This window comes from Carassius auratus, unplaced genomic scaffold (genome assembly GCF_003368295.1).
Source record: "Carassius auratus strain Wakin unplaced genomic scaffold, ASM336829v1 scaf_tig00214737, whole genome shotgun sequence".
Taxonomy (NCBI): Eukaryota; Metazoa; Chordata; class Actinopteri; order Cypriniformes; family Cyprinidae; genus Carassius; species Carassius auratus.
Genome location: NW_020527788.1, coordinates 12,563 through 30,761, shown reverse-complemented (window position 1 = coordinate 30,761; position 18,199 = coordinate 12,563). Strand labels below are relative to the sequence as shown.

The 18,199-nt window shown below is 39.1% G+C and overlaps 1 protein-coding gene across 1 annotated transcript; it reads right to left on the bottom strand.

The window, feature by feature from the left end:
* Positions 1-1,473: 1,473 nt before the first annotated feature.
* On the bottom strand, positions 1,474-17,645 carry LOC113092911 (uncharacterized; the record flags this gene model as incomplete). Its single annotated transcript, XM_026258682.1, has 7 exons — positions 1,474-1,493; positions 4,351-4,524; positions 5,187-5,486; positions 5,889-6,011; positions 10,390-10,494; positions 11,481-11,603; positions 17,325-17,645. Coding segments are annotated over 7 exons (1,166 nt in total), but the record flags the coding sequence as incomplete, so codon positions are not given.
* Between the last annotated feature and the right edge of the window lie 554 nt (positions 17,646-18,199).

Here is an 18,199-nt window from a genome sequence, read left to right as displayed (position 1 = left end):
TTCAGTATTTTTCCAAATTAAAACTTGAGTCTTCTGTAGTTACATTGTGTACTAAGACTGAGAGAAAATTAAAAGTTTAGATTTTCTAGAATGATATTGCTGGGAACTATACTATCATTCCGGCATAATAATCAAGGAACTTTACTGCTGTTACTTGGGTGCAGCAGGCGCAATGATATTACGCAGCAACACTCCATCCCTGTTTAGGATCTGTAAAACTATCCCAATAAAGTCAATTTTGTAGAATGACAGTGCTTATCTCTAGATGACAAGCTCTTGTTATATGCAATGAATAATTTGAAAATGACATCTAATCAATACAATATGTTTAAACCTACCTATGTGCACAACCCCAAAAGATGTAGTTTTACTCAAATAATACAGTAAAATTTAAGGTTTTCAGACATTTTCAACATTACAATATTTAAGTGTAAAATGTATGCATATTTATTTGTTTTCACAGAAAATATGTATAATTTCAACATTTTATTACAGTAAAAAACAAAGTTTTATCCAGTTTTACAATTAACGGTTATTCAATCTATTTAATACAGTGAAAGGAAGTTTTTGGTTTTACGCTCCATTACCGTTGGAATTTGACGGTGTTTTGCTGTATATTTTACTGACTTTTTTTTTTTTTTTTTACAGTGCATGTAATTCTCTATAAGTAAAGGGTTTCCTGCAACCATGATGTGCCCGCATCCTGGATGTTTACAAACTTATAATAAAAATAAAATGTAAACTGTAGCCTAAAAAGAAAAAAAAAAATATAGATATATATATATACATATATTGTAATTGAAATGCAACTATAATTATTATTATTATTGTTATTATTATTACTATTACTACTACTAACACAACCAGAAAAAAAAAATATATATATATATATTTTTTAAATCTGGTCATATTTGATAGAACATACAGAATGCAGCAACACATTTCACACTATTTTTATTATTATTATTAATTATTTATATCATAACATTCACATACAAATGTATATTTAGTTAAATTTCCATGTGTTTCTTGTGAAAACAGCTGTTCAGTGTTTTGAGGACAGAAATGATCAGACATTAAGATCATCGGCATATCAGTACTCTACATTAATATTTATTCATCAAGCAGATGCTTTAGTGAAAATGTTTAAAACAACGCTTTCATACATCAACATGAATACAAAGGCATTATAAATTTGGGTTGCATATACGATCTGACAATCTGACAGACCTGATTAATTTAATTATTTAAATTAAACTGGATAACATGTAATTTATTATGTAAAAAAAAAAGTTATATCATATTTATAATATTTATAATATATAATTGCTATTGTAGCTGCTGCTGATGTCAGAGTGGTTGACACTGGTGGGCGGGTCTTATGTTATTAAAGTGAACTCCTCCCCTCCTCCTCATTCACTTCATCCACATTCTCTCCATTTATCAGTGGCTTCACTACACTCACTGATTTATTCACTCACTCTCTTTGGATTCTGGAAGAAAATGCAAGACAATAAAGAATCAAGGGAAAATAAAAACCAACAAGACCGCATAGCTGAACGTGACAAATGACTAATGTGACCACAGCCAACCAGGAATAGGCATAATATATGTATTATTGGTTGATTTGGCCAAATTCCACCATTAAAAAATGGACCAGGTGGACTAGTAATAAACTGTGGCAAACCAGGCAACTCAGATGTGGCTTTGTAACTTTGATTAATAAACTCTATATTTTGACATCTGGAACTCTGAGTCCCGAGCTTTGTCAACCACATCAAATAAATTAATCATTGGCTTTGAGACACAACACTTGTCTCTACTCTCTTCTTGATTTCTATGCTTTATATTATTTCCCTTCTTTGTCACGTTGATTTATGTTACTCACATCACTCAAGTTTGAGCTGAATTAACTGCAGAAACAGAACCACAGAATGCATGAGGAAGAACTGCGATCATTATTACATTCAAAGTGTTGAAATACTCACCTCCGACATAAATGAAGAATTTACTGCACAAGGTACTTCCTGAGCTGAGGATCAGTAGTTTATAGAGTCCAGCGTGATCAGCTGTGATGTTTTTGATGGTCAGCGATAGGGGTGCTCCGATCACGATCGGCCGATCGTTATGCGCATCTCGTCAGTAAAGCCGGTTCTCTAATCAGCTGTTAATTCCATCAGGTGCGTGATTTCACTAGGGATGTTCCGGTACTAGTACCGGTACTTTGGAGTGAGTAGTGCATGTGCGTGCCATTAACTAGTCGTTAGGAATGAACTTTGCAAAAGGAGCGACATAATTTCCTCATTATCTTCAGCTGAGTAAATAAAATAAATCATGTATAAAATAAAATACATGAAATCTCTCAAGATCTGATTAAACAACCCCACAAACAGCATCACCAGCTCCACTTATTAATAACCAGACTGACTTTATTTCTGTCAGACGTCTACAGAAGATCTTATTGAGAATGAACTAAGGTTTAGATGTTGATTTATTGTTTCATTTGAAGTAACCATGTTAGAGATCAGTGTTTGCTTTAGTTGAGCTCTTGACCCTTGTCTTCTGTCTTTATGTTTTCTCTAGCTGTTATAACCGTGTGTTTCTAAAACATGTTTGTTATAACTCAAAAGCCCAGTAAAAAATATTAACAGATATTGGTTGTTATGGAGCTTCCTGGTGATGACAACTGTCAATTATGGAGCTGTTTAGAGTCCAAAAACTGACAAGATACCTGATGCATGATTAGTTTACTTCATTATAATGGAATACATTCAAAGAGCCTGTGGTTTCATCGTAATCAGCTTATATAAATTTACTGAACATTTTATGCACTTTCATCTTTTTTCTATGGCAGTAATTAGTCACACACAGACATCAATAATCAGAATATGAACCTCAACAATGGTGACACACACACAAAAAAAAAAAAAAAATAGCAATGCATGCTGGGCATTATTATAGTACAAAACTAATATATGGCTCTCAGCATGCTCTGCTGCATTTTATTGTAATTATGGTCACCATTGTTGAGGTTCATATTCTGATTATTGATGTCTGTGTGTGACTGCTTGACACTGTAGAAGACCACACTGTTTAGAAAGTCTTTTATATTAAATAATTATCACAGAATTAAATAGCGTCACCATTACTATATTATCTAGCTAATTAAACACACATTCCAACATAAGTTACACTCAGATCATTTTAATAATTGCTAATTTCAATAAATGGTGATTTTCATCAATGGGTTAAGTAAAATGCTAATGGAATTTCTTCTGGGTTTTTGAGGTACAACAACCATGTTTCAGAAACATGTGGTTATAACAGCCAGAGAAAATACAAAGACAGAAGACAAGGGTCAAGAGCCCAACTAAAGCAAACACTGATCTCTAACATGGTTACTTCAAATGAAACAATAAATCAACATCTAAACCTTAGTTCATTCTCAATAAGATCTTCTGTAGACGTCTGACAGAAATAAAGTCAGTCTGGTTATTAATAAGTGGAGCTGGTGATGCTGTTTGTGGGGTTGTTTAATCAGATCTTGAGAGATTTCATGTATTTTATTTCAGTTGATTTCATCTAAGGCTGTGTCTGAAGTCAGTTGTAGTAGTTCTTGTGTTTCTCTTTTCTTCAGTGATTCTGTTTGTTAACAGCAGCTGTTCATCACTAATTCTCAATCAGCACTTAGTTAATCACTTAATAACTTGAATGCAAAGTTTTTAAACTTACATGGTTTAAGGCAATCTGTTTACTCCAACGGTTTGAGTTAAGTTTACTGGTCGGGTTTTACAGTGTAGCATATTTTTAAAACGTATTTAAATATTAAATGTATGCTTATTTGCAACTGTTATGCTAACAACAATAAAAATAAAATAAAAAAATAAACATTTATAACAGTAAAACAGCGACATCTGCTGACGGACACATGCTGCGCTGTCACAGGAACATCTCAGCTGAAGATAATGAGGAAATTATGTCGCTCCTTTAGCAAAGTGCTTTCCTAACGACTACTTAATGGCACGCACATGCCCCACTCACTTCAAAGTCCTCACTTCAAGGGGATAGGGATGATCACTTCCATTTGGAATTTGTCCAGACTAGTTCCGGAACATCCCTAGATTTCACATAGAGCAGCTGTTACTACACAGAGCCGTTGTTAATAGAGAAGATGCGCAAATCCACTTCATTTTCAGGGTTTTTTGGCGCATCTTCTCTATTAACAACGGCTCTGTGTAGTAACAGCGGCTCTATGTGAAATCACGCACCTGATGGAATTAACCGCTGATTAGAGAACCGGCTTTACTGACGAGATGCGCATTAACGATCGGCCGATCGTGATCGGAGCACCCCTAGTCAGCGATCCATTCGCCATGTCCAGCTCCAGTCTGTCTCTGAATCTCCCATCAGGACCATAATATGTAGTCACCTCTCTGGTCTCTCCTTTGATTTCAGCTATGAGAGCATCTTTATCTCCAAACATCCACCGTATCTCATCACCGGTCTGTATTTCAGTTTTAGTCTCTAGAGTGTCAGAATCTCCTTCACTGTCAGTGTCTTTCCTACATGTCACAAGAGGAGAAAGAAGAAAGAATAGAAATGAGGAGCACTGATAATTGAATAAAGCTTCATTAAAGGTGTGTGTGTGTTTCATATATGAGAGCAAGAATTGGTAAAACAACTACACATTAAATATGTGATATTAATTAATGCAATATGGTTATTGATAATGTATATCAGTATTTCTTTTTCAGTTTAAAAATGGTTAGCTTAGAAAGACAGATATCATAATTATTATAACTTTAAGAAGCACATTCCACTGTACAATAATGAATATTTTTCTGTTATAATTTCTTTATTTTGGGGTTGTTGTAATGTGAAGACGTTTGAGTTTCAGGGTGTATATGATACTATGAGAGTTCATGCTCATGATGTTAACTCTTATTGCACTTCTGGAGATGAAGTTCTTGTTCATATAGCAGTGCTGGAAACAATTAACATCAGACATCCTACAAAAAATGTGTCAAGTTACAACAATTCTGTCACATCTATATTTAAGGAAAACATAAAAGATAGAAAGGACACGATATACAAGAACTGAACCTGTATCTCTTGTGTTTTGACATGCTGGAAACATGATATGTGACAATCTATTTCTATTACACAGAAAGTCTGGAGATACTTACCTTTGATATAAACAATAAATCTCTTCTTGCATTTCTCGTTGATCAGAAACTTATAGGGTCCAGTGTGTTCAATTCTGGGGTTTTTGATTGTCAGAGATCCAGTCTTCATGTCCAGCTTTAGTCTGTCTCTGAATACCCCATAAAAAACATCCTCATATGAAGTGATAGTCCCTTCTTTGATTTGAGCTATGAGATTGTCTTTATTTCCACCCTTCCACTCTATCAGATCACTTGTGTGTAATTTAGTAACACCAGTTTTTAATTCGACATCTTCTCCCTCCACTCCTGACACTGTCTCCGCTTCATCACACAACAGCACATAGAAACAACGAGGAGATTATAAGTGAGTGATCACATAAATGTATGCAAGGAGAGAATCTGTCTGAAAACTATTACACATATCATACCTAATACTAAATAAACCAGTCCTTATTTTAAAATCTTCATGCAGCTCTTTTCTATACAAAGACATATTGTCAAGACCATCTCAAAGATAAAAAAACATGCAGGACACCAGAAATGCAGCATAAATGTTTTCCACATGACTTGTGCGCTATAAGTCTTCTGAAATTATTCAACAGTTTATGTGCAATTTAAGTGGTTATTTGCTTAAAAATATTCCACTTTGCTACAGCTTTTAAATCTCATTCTTTCATACAGTAGAGCTATTTGTTCTGTTGCTTTATCAGCTGTAATACTTACGTAGTTCTGCGATCGTTTGGCGATGGTAAATCAAACCAGCAGCTGCTGCAGCCGCCAGGAGAACAACAACAGCAATCCCTACAACAACAATCACAGCTACAGCTGCTGGAGACAGACCTGGTTCTGTAATGATAAACAGAGACAGTCATGTGTTTCTGATATATAACAAGCACTAGAAACATCAGTAACCTTTTAGGTATAATGCTTGTGATACTTATAGTATAAGCAATGAAAACAGAAATGAAGTTAAAATTTTAAATGACTAATTGCTGGACAGCAGTCATTGGCAGTTCTACATTGAATTACACCCAGGGTGAGTAACTTAAGGGCAGAGGTGGGAAGTCCAGGTGCCAAAGAGTAAAAGTCCTGCCATATTTTTGTTCCACCCATGAACTCATCAGCCGATTTCACCAGAGGAGGAACCAAGTCATTCCTTCCAAGTCACAAACGAGTCTTGAGTCAAATCCCAAGTCCTCAAAGAGTTAAAGTAAATTAGATAATTAAGTGACTAATTAAATTATGATTGTGCATTAATGAATAACATCTGCTGTTATTGAGAATTACAGAGGATCAGATGGTGATGTTTTATGTACCCTATGCCAAGGGTACAAAAGCTGTAACCTTGAGGGTACACTCTCAGAAAATAAAGTACATAATTGTACCTTTAGGGGTACAATAGCTTGTCACTGGTGCTGTACCCAGAGGTGGGAAGTCCAGGGGCCAAAGAGTAAAAGTCCAGCAGCTGATTTCACCAGAGGAACCAAGTCGTTCCTTCCAAGTCACACATGACTCTCAAGTTAAATCCCAAGTCCTCAAAGAATTAAAGTTAATGAGATAATTAAGTGATTATTGAATGTGCATTAGAGATGAACACCTGCTGTTATTGAGGATTACAGAGGATCAGATGTGGATGTTTTATTGGTTAAAAAGATGCCACCATCATGGAGATCAGTGTTTGGTTTAATTGTGCTCTTGACCCTTGACTTGTTGTGCTAGATCTTTCTCTGTAGCTCTGCATGGGTTGTTGTGGAGAAGACAGAACTGTGACATATGAAAAACATACAGTTACAATGAGCTGGTTTAACTATATCTCAAATATTTTTGTCTTCTTTCTTATCACATTTTGAATAATTCCAGTGAAACTACAGCATGCACACAAAAAAAGCATTGCTCTAATATTTACAGGATATGGATTATTTTTTATTTGCAACACATATAAAAGTTTGAACTCCAGTGCTTTTTAGACACACACAGATATCAAGAACCAGCATATGAATCTCTACAATGGTTACAATCAACAAAATGCTTCATGTTGCAATACATGAATTACTCCCATAATGCACTGTTCACCCAATTTCACCACTGTTGAGGATCACATGATAAATGTTCATGGCTAAATGCCTAAATACAACTTTTTTTCTTAATATTGAAGTGTTATAAAGCATTATATGGTTGCATTTGCATAATGAGATTTCTCTCTTTTTTGTGAAAGTGACATACAGTTAAGTGTGGTGACCCGTACTCAGAAATCATATTCTGTATTTAACCCATCCAAAGTGCACAGACAGAGCAGTGAATTCACGGCAGCTCTCTCTAACAGCTAAGCCACGAACTCTTCTCATATAATCAAGAAATTTAATCAAGATCATGCAGTCATCAAAAGCATAAATCACCTGCTAGATCAAGAGTTGTACCAGCATTGCACAAATGTTTGCTGCAAAACAACAATGCAATTGTATAGAAGCGAATTTGTGAAAACTGCTTAAAGGCTAAAGATATCAACTGAAGCAAATACTTACCACAATTATGGTGGCAAAGGTTTTTTTTTTTTTTTTTTTTTTTTTCAATTGATTTCATCCAAGGCTGTGCTTAAAGTCAGTTGTAGTTCTTGTGTTTCTCTTTTCTTCAGTGATGTTGATTGTAAACAGCAGGTGTTCATCACTAATGCATCTTCATTTAATTAGTCACTTAATTATCTCATTAACTTTAACTCTTTGAGGACTTGGGATTTGACTCAAGACTCGTTTGTGACTTGGAAGGAATGACTTGGTTCATCCTCTGGTGAAATCGTCTGGTGAGTTCATGGGTGGAACAAAAATATGGCAGGACTTTTACTCTTTGGCCCCTGGACTTCCCACCTCTGCTTAAGGGTTATGCCCACCAATTAACATTAGCCCTTCATTCATTAGAGAACATACATACATACATAGAGAAAATAGTTGCATACACATTTATCTTTTGCTCATTTCTCCTCTTCTTCTTCTTTATTTTTTATTTTTATTTTTTTTTAGGCTTTTACCTTTTCCTGTCCATCTCTGTGTTTATTTGGCACTCGACAATAAACAGATTTCCCATCCCCACAACACTGTCACTCACGACCAGAAGTCAAGACTCAACCCATTAAACTTGGTAACGTTTTTGTATTACCTATTTTTATATGCCATTTCACACAATTCAGAAAAACAAAAATGTGCAGGAACTATAGGCCTGTATTTATAAAATTATGAATGAAATGTTTTATTTGGAGGAAAGTCAAGGTGTGACTAACTTTTACCCACTAATTCCATTCAAGAATTGCTCTATACCCCAGCTAGAATTTTTTTGTTCTAAAAATGTTCTAAGAACATTCCCATGGATTGTTCTAACAATGTTTTTAGCGGGTAGTTTTTTTTTGTTCCTAGAACGTTCTCTAAAAACATTCTAAAAATGTTTATTAATAACGTTATTAGAACATTATCCCCTAACATTCTAATTAAGATTTAAGCATATGTTTAGATGTTGGATGTTGATGTCTGTTTAAAAGTAATAGTTTGGTTTGATGTCACCATGGTGGTAAGTGTTGGCTTTAGTTGTGCAATTTGACACTTACTTGTCAGTGATGTTCTTTAGCTGCTGTAATCTTTATTATAGCAAAAACAGCAATAGAACATGTGGTTAGACGACACTGGTTGCTTGCAATTGATTAATACAACACATATGCGGTCTGGTTGCCTGTTTTCTCCCAATATAATGTATAGTGCATATTATTTATTAAAACCGCATAATAGCTCAAGCGCCTGAGACCCAGCTGAATTTAAAGCAGATTATTTCAAGCATTTAAAAAAAAAAAAAAAAAAATTGTCACACAAAGATCAAGATTTAGTGTATGAATCTCAACAATGGTGACAGGCTTCATGCTGCAATGTATTCTGGGTACATGCAAAACTCATCCGTGGCACCCAGAATGCATTGCGGCATTAAGCTTGTCACCATTGTTGAGATTCATGCACTAATTATTGAGGTCTCTGTGTGTCTAAGCAGTCTCTAGTTCATTAACAGTGTAATTTAAAAAGAACAGACAAAATCTGATATGAATTTGTAGAATCTTATGCACTGCATCTGCTGTAGTCTCTAATATTAAATTAATAGCATAAATTCAACGCCACAAAAAAACAGTTGATCAGATCACTACGTGAAAAAAGTTTTAATATCAACAAGTAACCAACATCACCTGACGAGGGCTTTCTCGCACTGCTTTTGCTATAACAAATCTAGTTATAGCGGTTAAATGAACAGATACACTGAAAAAGACTCATACTGCCTAAGTACTGATCACCATAATGGTGACGTCAAACTAAACTATTATTTTCAATAAACCATCAACAACTCTGTTAATCTCAATAAGAACTTTTTTACATTTATGTCAGAAATAAATCTTGTTTATAATAAGTGCAGTTGCTAATACTGTTTTTGGAGTTATTTACGCTAGAGTTTGACACCAAACAGAGGTTGGGTTTTCCCTTTCAACCAACATTTTGACTTCTGAGCAATGTAAGTTCACATCTAGTGTGATGTGAAGCTTTATTAGAATGTTAGAGAATAATGTTGTAACAATGCTATCAATAGACATTTTTATAATGTTTTTCGAGAATGTTATCCTAACTTTTAGCAGAACATTCTGAGAACTAAAATAAAACTAGCCGCTGAAAACGGTTCCTAGAACATTTCTAGGTGGGACCGTAGATCCCCCATTCCCCTTCTTGTCCGTTCCAGTTGGTAGAGACCAAGAGGTGAACTGTAACCCATGGCATGCCCCGCTACCCTTTCCCCTTTTCACACAGCTTGCACGTTTCTCAGCAAGCAGGGGCACCAATTTGCCAGTTCCCCACACAGTGAAATGATAGATAATAAAAAACCGCTTCGCTGCAGTTGGATTATTATCTTTTTTTTTTAACTGGTCGTGCCGCCCCCATGTATCATGAAGAAATGCTGCCCCAGGCAGCTGCCCGGTTTGCCCATGCGATTATATTTTATATGATTCACAACAAATTGTTTTAAATAATAAAAGGTCAGAAGAAGAAGTTATGAGCTCTTGAAGCTGCATGACGTCACTGTACCCTGAAGTTTCATTTTTTTTTTTAAGAAAGGCTTGATTCTCTAAATGTCACATCATCTGGAATTATTCACAGACAACTGATAAACAATCAATACTTCAATTACTTACTTCAATTGAGTTACTCACCACTGACAGTAACAATGTATTTCTGGTATATGGTCTGTTTGTTGCTGCTGATTTTCACTTTATAGTGTCCAGAGTCTGATCCAGCTTCAGTCTGTCTCTGAATCTCTCCTCAGTGTCATCATATAAAGGTGGGCTTTTGGCCTCTATATCATGTTTAGCTATGAGTTTTCCTTCATCCCCAAACCTCCACACTAGTGATGGGATTTATGGCTCTTTGAGGGGATCCGGATCTTCACGATCCGTTCCTTTCAAAGAGCCGTTCAAAAGAACGGCTCTTTTGGCTCTTTTTAAATATTTAGTCAGTTTTAAGAAGCCAGCTTGGGGGCATCTCAGTTTATCCTGGAAATAATCACTGGGAGGAATGATGAGGTGAGATTTGTAGTCAAATAATTAAAACTCAGATATGACACACCAATACTTATGTTATTCATACAATACCTACTCACAAATAAACATCAAAAACAAAGCTGGCTGCAATTAATTTCTGTGCAAAACAGCTTTTACTACAAACACTTCCACACAAGAACATTGTTATCACATCACACAAGAACATTTTGATAGAAAACAAAAAAAATATTTAAAGTAGATAAAATTAGAATAAATAAAATGGAAATGTCTACATACTACATACTATTACTACTGTAAACTTTGCAAATAGGACATCAGCCCCTTCAAGTCAATGAACAATAAGTGGGCTGCAATGAATGTCTGTGCAAAACAGCTTTTAGTGAAACATTTCTATACAAGAACAGTATCACAAAAGAACATTTTAATGTTTTTAAAAGAACAAGTTTTAAATGAACACAAAATGCAATGTAAATAAATACATAGCAGTTCCTTACTTTATGGCTTTTTCTGCCTCTCTTTTTTTTGTCCTTGGGCAAATTTAATATCATCACGCTGGGTGCGCCCCTCCCCCTATAACTGTTCTGTCTCGCGGAGGAGCTTATTTGAGTGCATCTGTGTGAAACACGCATAGGGAAAATGAATGACAGAAAGAACGGCTCCCCTCCAGCGCGACTCGGCTCCCATCGTTCATGTTTATGAGCCGTTCAAAAGAATCGGTTCGTTCGCGAACGTCACAACTCTACTCCACACTATCAGCTCATCTCCGGTTAGTTGAGGAACGCCAGCCTGAAGAATGACAGGATCTCCTTCTTTCACTGACATGAGCTTCATTTCAGTTACACCAGCATCAACAGCAGATGGTGACTCTGCAAAAATCACATTAAGTTACACAATTAGTTCATCTTCTGGTTACAACATAAGGCAAATGCAGATTAATGCAAATAATCGTTACTGTCATTTTGCCATTTTAAAATTATGTAAGACATTATGTAAACACATTACGGGGCTAGACCATTTAGGGATTTGTAGGCAAACACTAAAAATTTTTAAATCAATCCTAAACGTTCTGGAAGCCAATGAAGGGAAGCCAGTATGGGAGAAATGTGGTCGAGCTTACATACCCCTTTTAGTAGTCTAGGTGATGCATTCTGCACCAACTGCAGGCGTGAAAGAGATGCCTGGCTGACACCAGCATAGATGGCATTACAATAATACAATCGAGAGGAGATAAAAACATGTATAACTCTTTCAAAGTCTTTAAATGACAAAAAAAGGTTTCACATTAGACAAGAGCCTTAACTGAAAAAAACTGACTTTAAATACAAATTTTTTCTGCTTTTCAAGTTTAAAATCACAGTCTATGATTACTCCCAGATTTTTAATGGAAGATTTAACATACTCTGACACATGTCCCGAGCTCTCATCAGTGTCGCCCTGGAAACTGAGCAGTCACACCTGCACCTGCTCATCATGGGCCGGGCAGCCACACCTGCACCCCATCAAGCTCTGGCTTTATAAATCTGGCAAATGAACAGCGAGGTGAGAGACTCCACAAGACTCGGCTAATGCTATCTTCTATTGTGCCCGCAGAGAGCAGTGTGTGACTTTCTTTTTTTGGGGGGGCTCACATTCACTCTCTGTTTCCCCAGGTGGTGCTCCTCCCCCAAAGATGGAAGACCTGCTGAAACACCTCACCAAAGTGAGCATCCGCCAGCAGCAAATTATGGAGCACATGGCCTCTGACAAGGGGAAACTGAACGCGAGCTTGCCGTGATCCGCATCGCCGCTGCCCAGTGAACTCCGCTACCTGACCCCTGTGTCCAGGTGATGAAGTTGCTGCAAAAAATGACGGTACACGATGATGTAGCAATGTACCTGCAAATGTTTGATTCCATTGCTGCCCGGGAGGCGTGGCCCAGGGACGAGTGGGCTTGGATGGTGGCACCGCTTTTAATGGGAGAAGCGCAACGGGCATACTTTGCACTTACACCGGAACGGAGCGCTTCCTATAAAGAGTTGATGAAGGAGCCCACAGCAGCCGGCCCGAGCGTAAGCTGCCAACCTCTCTCGACTTGCCCAACACTGGCTACTGGCCGGGGGTCCCACCACACACCATGTAGTGGAGCGGTTCGGATCAGAAGAGGCGGCCGTGGTTTGTCGACCATTTCCACTGGCCGGGCCTGGAGGCTGAAGTCAAACGCTTCTCCCCCAAGCTGCTGATAACTCCAACCCTCCCCCAAGCTGCTGATATCGCTGCCCATCATTGAGGTGCCCTTTGAGCGGATCGAGATGGATCTGGCAGGGCCGCTGCCATAGTCCGCCCCTGGCCACGAACATATCCTGGTCATCAAGGATTATGACACCCGCTACCCTGAGGCCATCCCCCTCCATAAGGCCACCACGAAAGCCATTGCCCAGGAGCTGTTTCTGCTGTGTAGCCGGGTCTGCATCCCGTCCCAGATACTTACTGACCAGGGCACTCCATTTATGTCCCGGATGATGGCTGACCTGTGCAAACTCCTAAAGGTCCAACAGCTCTGCATCACGGTGTACCACCCCCAGACCGATGGGCTAGTTGAACGATTTAATCAAACCCTGAAGCAAATGCTACAACTAGTGGCCGCTGAAGACAAGTGGGACACGCCATCGAGGAAGAGGTACAGGAGATATTAGGGGTCATCGAACCATCACGCATGGTCCAGCCCCATCATCATGGTTCCAAAGCCCGATGGCACCTTCCGCTTCTGTAACGACTTTAGCCGCCTAAATGAAGTCTCCAAGTTCGACAGCTACCCGATGCCCTGGGTCGACGAGCTATTGGATCACCTCGGAAGGGCCCGTTTTATCTTGACCCTCGATCTTACCAAGGGCTACTGGCAGGTCCCCCTAACGGAACAGGCCAAGCTGAAGACGGCCTTCTCAACCCCAAGTGGCCATTGGCAGTACCGGGTCCTTCTCTTCGGCCTGCACGAGGCCCCAGCAACCTTCCAGCGTCTAATGGACGTCCTCCTGTGGCCGCACCAGGCCTACGCGGCTGCCTGCCTGGATGACGTCATTATAGACTCTGAGACTTGGGAAGACCATCTGGAGCAGCTGCGGAAGGTGCTCTCGGAACTACGCCGGGCTGACCTGACCGCCAACCCCCAGAAATGTCACCTGGCCTTCGCCGAAGCAAAGTACCTGGGCTACCACGTGGGCCTTATAAGACCGCAAGAGAAGAAGGTGGCAGCAATCCTCTCTGCGCCATGACCTGCCTCCAAGGCTCAGGTATGGCACACTGATGTGTGTACATAATCCCAAAAAAGACTAATATGTGTATGTTTGCCTGCCCATGCACTACAAATCCTCTTACACTGTTCCCCAGCCAGCTGCTTAACATACAATGTTTCTCTTTGCACATGTAAAGTATTTATGAGAAGCATTTGTATAGTTTGTATAGTTTTTTATGTATAGGTAAACATTTATAAATAGTATTTTTATAGTCAAAATCTGTCAGTAGGTTAGTTGTGTATAGATACAGTATTTATGTGAAGCATTCATATTGTAATGGGTGTAACTTCCATGTGCAAGCTTTTATTACACAAAGAAGTGGTCATAACAGGCATGGGTTAAACACTGGCAAACAGGTATATATAGGGCAACACAAATAATTTTTCTAGGGCACGCGTGGGTCTACGATGAACGAACAATATACACAGGGCTAAGCAAGAGGTGTAGTCCAGAATCCAGAGCAAAGGGTCAAAGCACGATTAACAGGGCAAAGCAAGAAAAAGACTAAACTATGAAAACTATAAATTGAAACAGGATTATGAAAACTATAAACTTAAACAAGACTATGAAAACTAGAAACTTAAACAAAACTATGAAATCTAGAAACTGAAACAAGACTATGAAAACTAGAAACTAAGACGGAATGGCTTGGTATCGCAGCTATCACTAGGGAAGGGATATGTGCAGAACAATACTTGGCAGTGTGTGAAAGGAAGTCCAATGCTTATAAAGCGTGTCTGTTGATTGTGCTATGTGTGTGTAAGTGGTGGCAGCTGTATATGGCACCTGTTTTCAGGTGAAAGTGATTGATTGAATTGGACCCCACCAGGGTGGAGCAGGTGACCACAACAGCCAAGCAGATGGGACAGAAGCCCACCAGGGTGGAGCAGATGGAACTGAAGCCCACAAGGGCGGAGCAGGTGGAACTGGAGCCCACAAGGGCGGAGCAGGCGGAACTGGAGCCCACCAGGGTGGAGCAGGTGGAACTGGAGCCAACCAGGGTGGAGCAGGCAGAACTGGAGCCCACCAGGGCAGAGCAGACAAGAGCAGAGAGCAATTTTCTGAGTCCTATGTGCAGTGTCAAAGGGGCTATAGAGTTCATAAATGGCCTCCACAGCCATGGCAGGACAGAATAAGAGTTCATAAATGGCCTCCATAGCCGTGACAGAACAGAACGAGGATTAGCAGATGGCTTTTGTAGTCATGACAGGACAGGACGAGAGTTCATAGACGGCTTCCATAGCCGTGACATGACAGAACGAGAGTTCATTAACAGCCTCCATAGCCATGACAGGATTGAACGAGCATTCATAAACGGCCTCCATAGCTGTGACAGAATAGTACGAGAGTTCATAAACATAGCCTCCATAGCAGTGGCAGGACAGAACGAGAGTTCAGAAATGGATTTCATAGCCGTGACAGGACAGAACGAGGATTCGCAGACTGCCTTCATAGCCCTGACAGGACAGGACGAGAGTTCATAGACGGCCTCCATAGCCGTGACAGGACAGAATGAGAGTTCATAGATAGCCTCCATAGCCGTGACAGAATTCACTTGTTCAGTCACCTCTGGGGACTCAGCAGCAAGCGTCACTACTTTGGAAGGTTCTGCAGCATTAGCTGCCACCTCTGGATAAATCATAGTGGACGCCACCACCTCTAGAGTGTCAGTAGTGGTGTACGCAGCCCAAACGCAACATAAAGCGATCCCCATCATGGGAAGCACTTCAGACTGGGGAATTATTTCCTAAAAAGGAGGGGTTGAGCACGCTGGTTTAGGAGCTGCTCTTACTGGTAACCGTGGTGGATCCTCCATGCTGGATGCCAGTTTGAGATACTGAAGAGCTGACCTTGAGGCTTTGGGTGCAACAGACAAGACGTGATGAGCCTTTGAAAGTTCAGCTGAGACGTGACGAGACTCTGGAAGATCAGCTGTGACTTGACTGGACTCAGGATTGGCAGCGGTGACTTGACTCGTGAAGGTCCACTGTGGCTGCCATTTTGCAATTAGGCTCTGCTGTTGCCTCCATTTTGTGCTTGTGCTCTAGTGCGGCTGACACTACATGAGAGAGTGCAGTGTCACATTCTTCCTCCATGACACCTACAGTAAATGAGGAGTCAACACACAACAAAGCATAGTCCAAAAACTGACAGAGTGATGAACGTGGACCCTCGCATCTAATTTTAGACCAAAGGGGTTGATTTATACCATCACAGTAAAATTAAATTAGAAGACAGTCCGGTAGGTCAGAATAGTGTCCTATGGCAAAAAATTCACGAACATAGTTCTCCAGCGATTGTGGTCCTTGTCTAAGGGCTACAAAATTCTCGACATTTCCATACCTGTCCAATGTTCCCCAGAAAAGCCACTGGATCCTTGTGTGGCCGAGTATTCTTTAACGGGCTCATGAGACGTGTGGATCAATGTGCAAGCTTTTATTACACAGAGAAGTGGTCATAACAGACATGGGTAAAGCACTGGCAAACAGGTATATATAGGGCAAGAGAAAGAATGTTCTTAGGGCACGCGTGGGTCTATGATGAACAAACAATATCCAGAGGGCTAAGTAAGAGGTGTAATCCAGAATCCAGAGCAAAGAGTCAAAACACAAGTAACAGGGCAGAGCAAGAAAAGACTAAACTATGAAAATTATAAACTGAAACAGGATTATGAAAACTATAAACTAATTGAAACAAGACTATGAAAACTATAAACTTAAGACTATCAAAACTATAAACTTAAGACTATCAAAACTATAAACTGAAACAAGACTATGAAAACTAGAAACTAAGACAAGACTGTGAAAACAAACACGGAATGGCTTGGTATGACAGCTATTGTTAGGGGAAGGATATGTGCAGAACAATACTCGGCAGTGTGTGAAAGGACATCAAATGCTTATAAAGCGTGTCTAATGATTGTGCTGTGTGTGTGTAATTTGTGGCAGTTGTGTGTGACTGTTTTCAGGTGAATGGGATTGGTGCAATGGAGCATGGAAAATGTAGTCCAGGGTGTACTGTGCAGTGTGAGAGTCTGTGTTGTGGATGATGACCTCTGGTGGTGAATTAACTTTAGTATATAGTATATTTATAGTCAAAATCTGTCAGTAGGTCAGTTTTGTATAGGTTTATATGGTTTTACTTCATTTTTGTATGTCTGTATTTATGTAGCACTGTAGTCCTGTGAGGCATGACATTTCATTTCACTGTATGTCCCCACATGTAGCGGAATGACAATAAACTTGAGATGACTTGAAAAAGAAACTTCTAATTATTTTCAAAAACTGAAAGATATTAAAAAATAAATATATACTCACCATAAACAGTAACTGTGAATTTCATATTTGAAGTCCCAGTTCTTTGAATGACCTCTATTTTATAAAGTCCAGAGTGTTTAATTCTCATGTTGTTGATTTTGAGCAATCCAGTCTGATCCAGCTGCAGTCTGCCTATGAATATTTCAGTGTGTCTGGGATAGGACGCCTCAATTCCATTGATCTGAGCAATGACTGGATCTCCAAACCTCCACAGTATCAGAATAAATCCCTGTATTTGAGCAGGATCAGGGTTCAAAGTGACAGAATCTCCCTCCATCACTGACATTGACTTCACTTCATATTCATCAGCACCAAACACACCTGCAGTACAAACAAATCATTTCACAGAGATTAAACATGTTACACTGCTGGTATTAGAAACAAAATTTGACTTATTAAGGTGTAAATAAAGAAAGCAGAGAAACAACATTCTCTGTAGGTCCACTGTGAGCAGAGCAGAGGGCAATTTCAGTTCATTGAGTTGAGCTTCATGTCTGCAAGGTGGATCGAGGGATTGACAGCAGACCGAGAAAACACTGAGAGTGGCAAACAATTTAGGCATAGTGCATCATATCAGCATTAGCTCTCATTCCCTACTACTGCTGTAGAAGTTGATGGAATTGACTCCTGGAATCGACTCCATTTACTTCTTATTAGCAATAAGAATAATTAAATATTGTAATCTTAATTAAAAGATTTTATGCCCCGTATGGCCCAGTTTTTCATAAACAAGAATTTTTACACTCTGTGTGGAACACTGAAGATCAATTTTATAAAATGACAGGAGACACTGAGCAAATGTACAAAAGAAACCAAAGACAGTCTGCAGTCTTCTGACACCATTATTTAGATTGATTTTATGATCAGGTACAGTT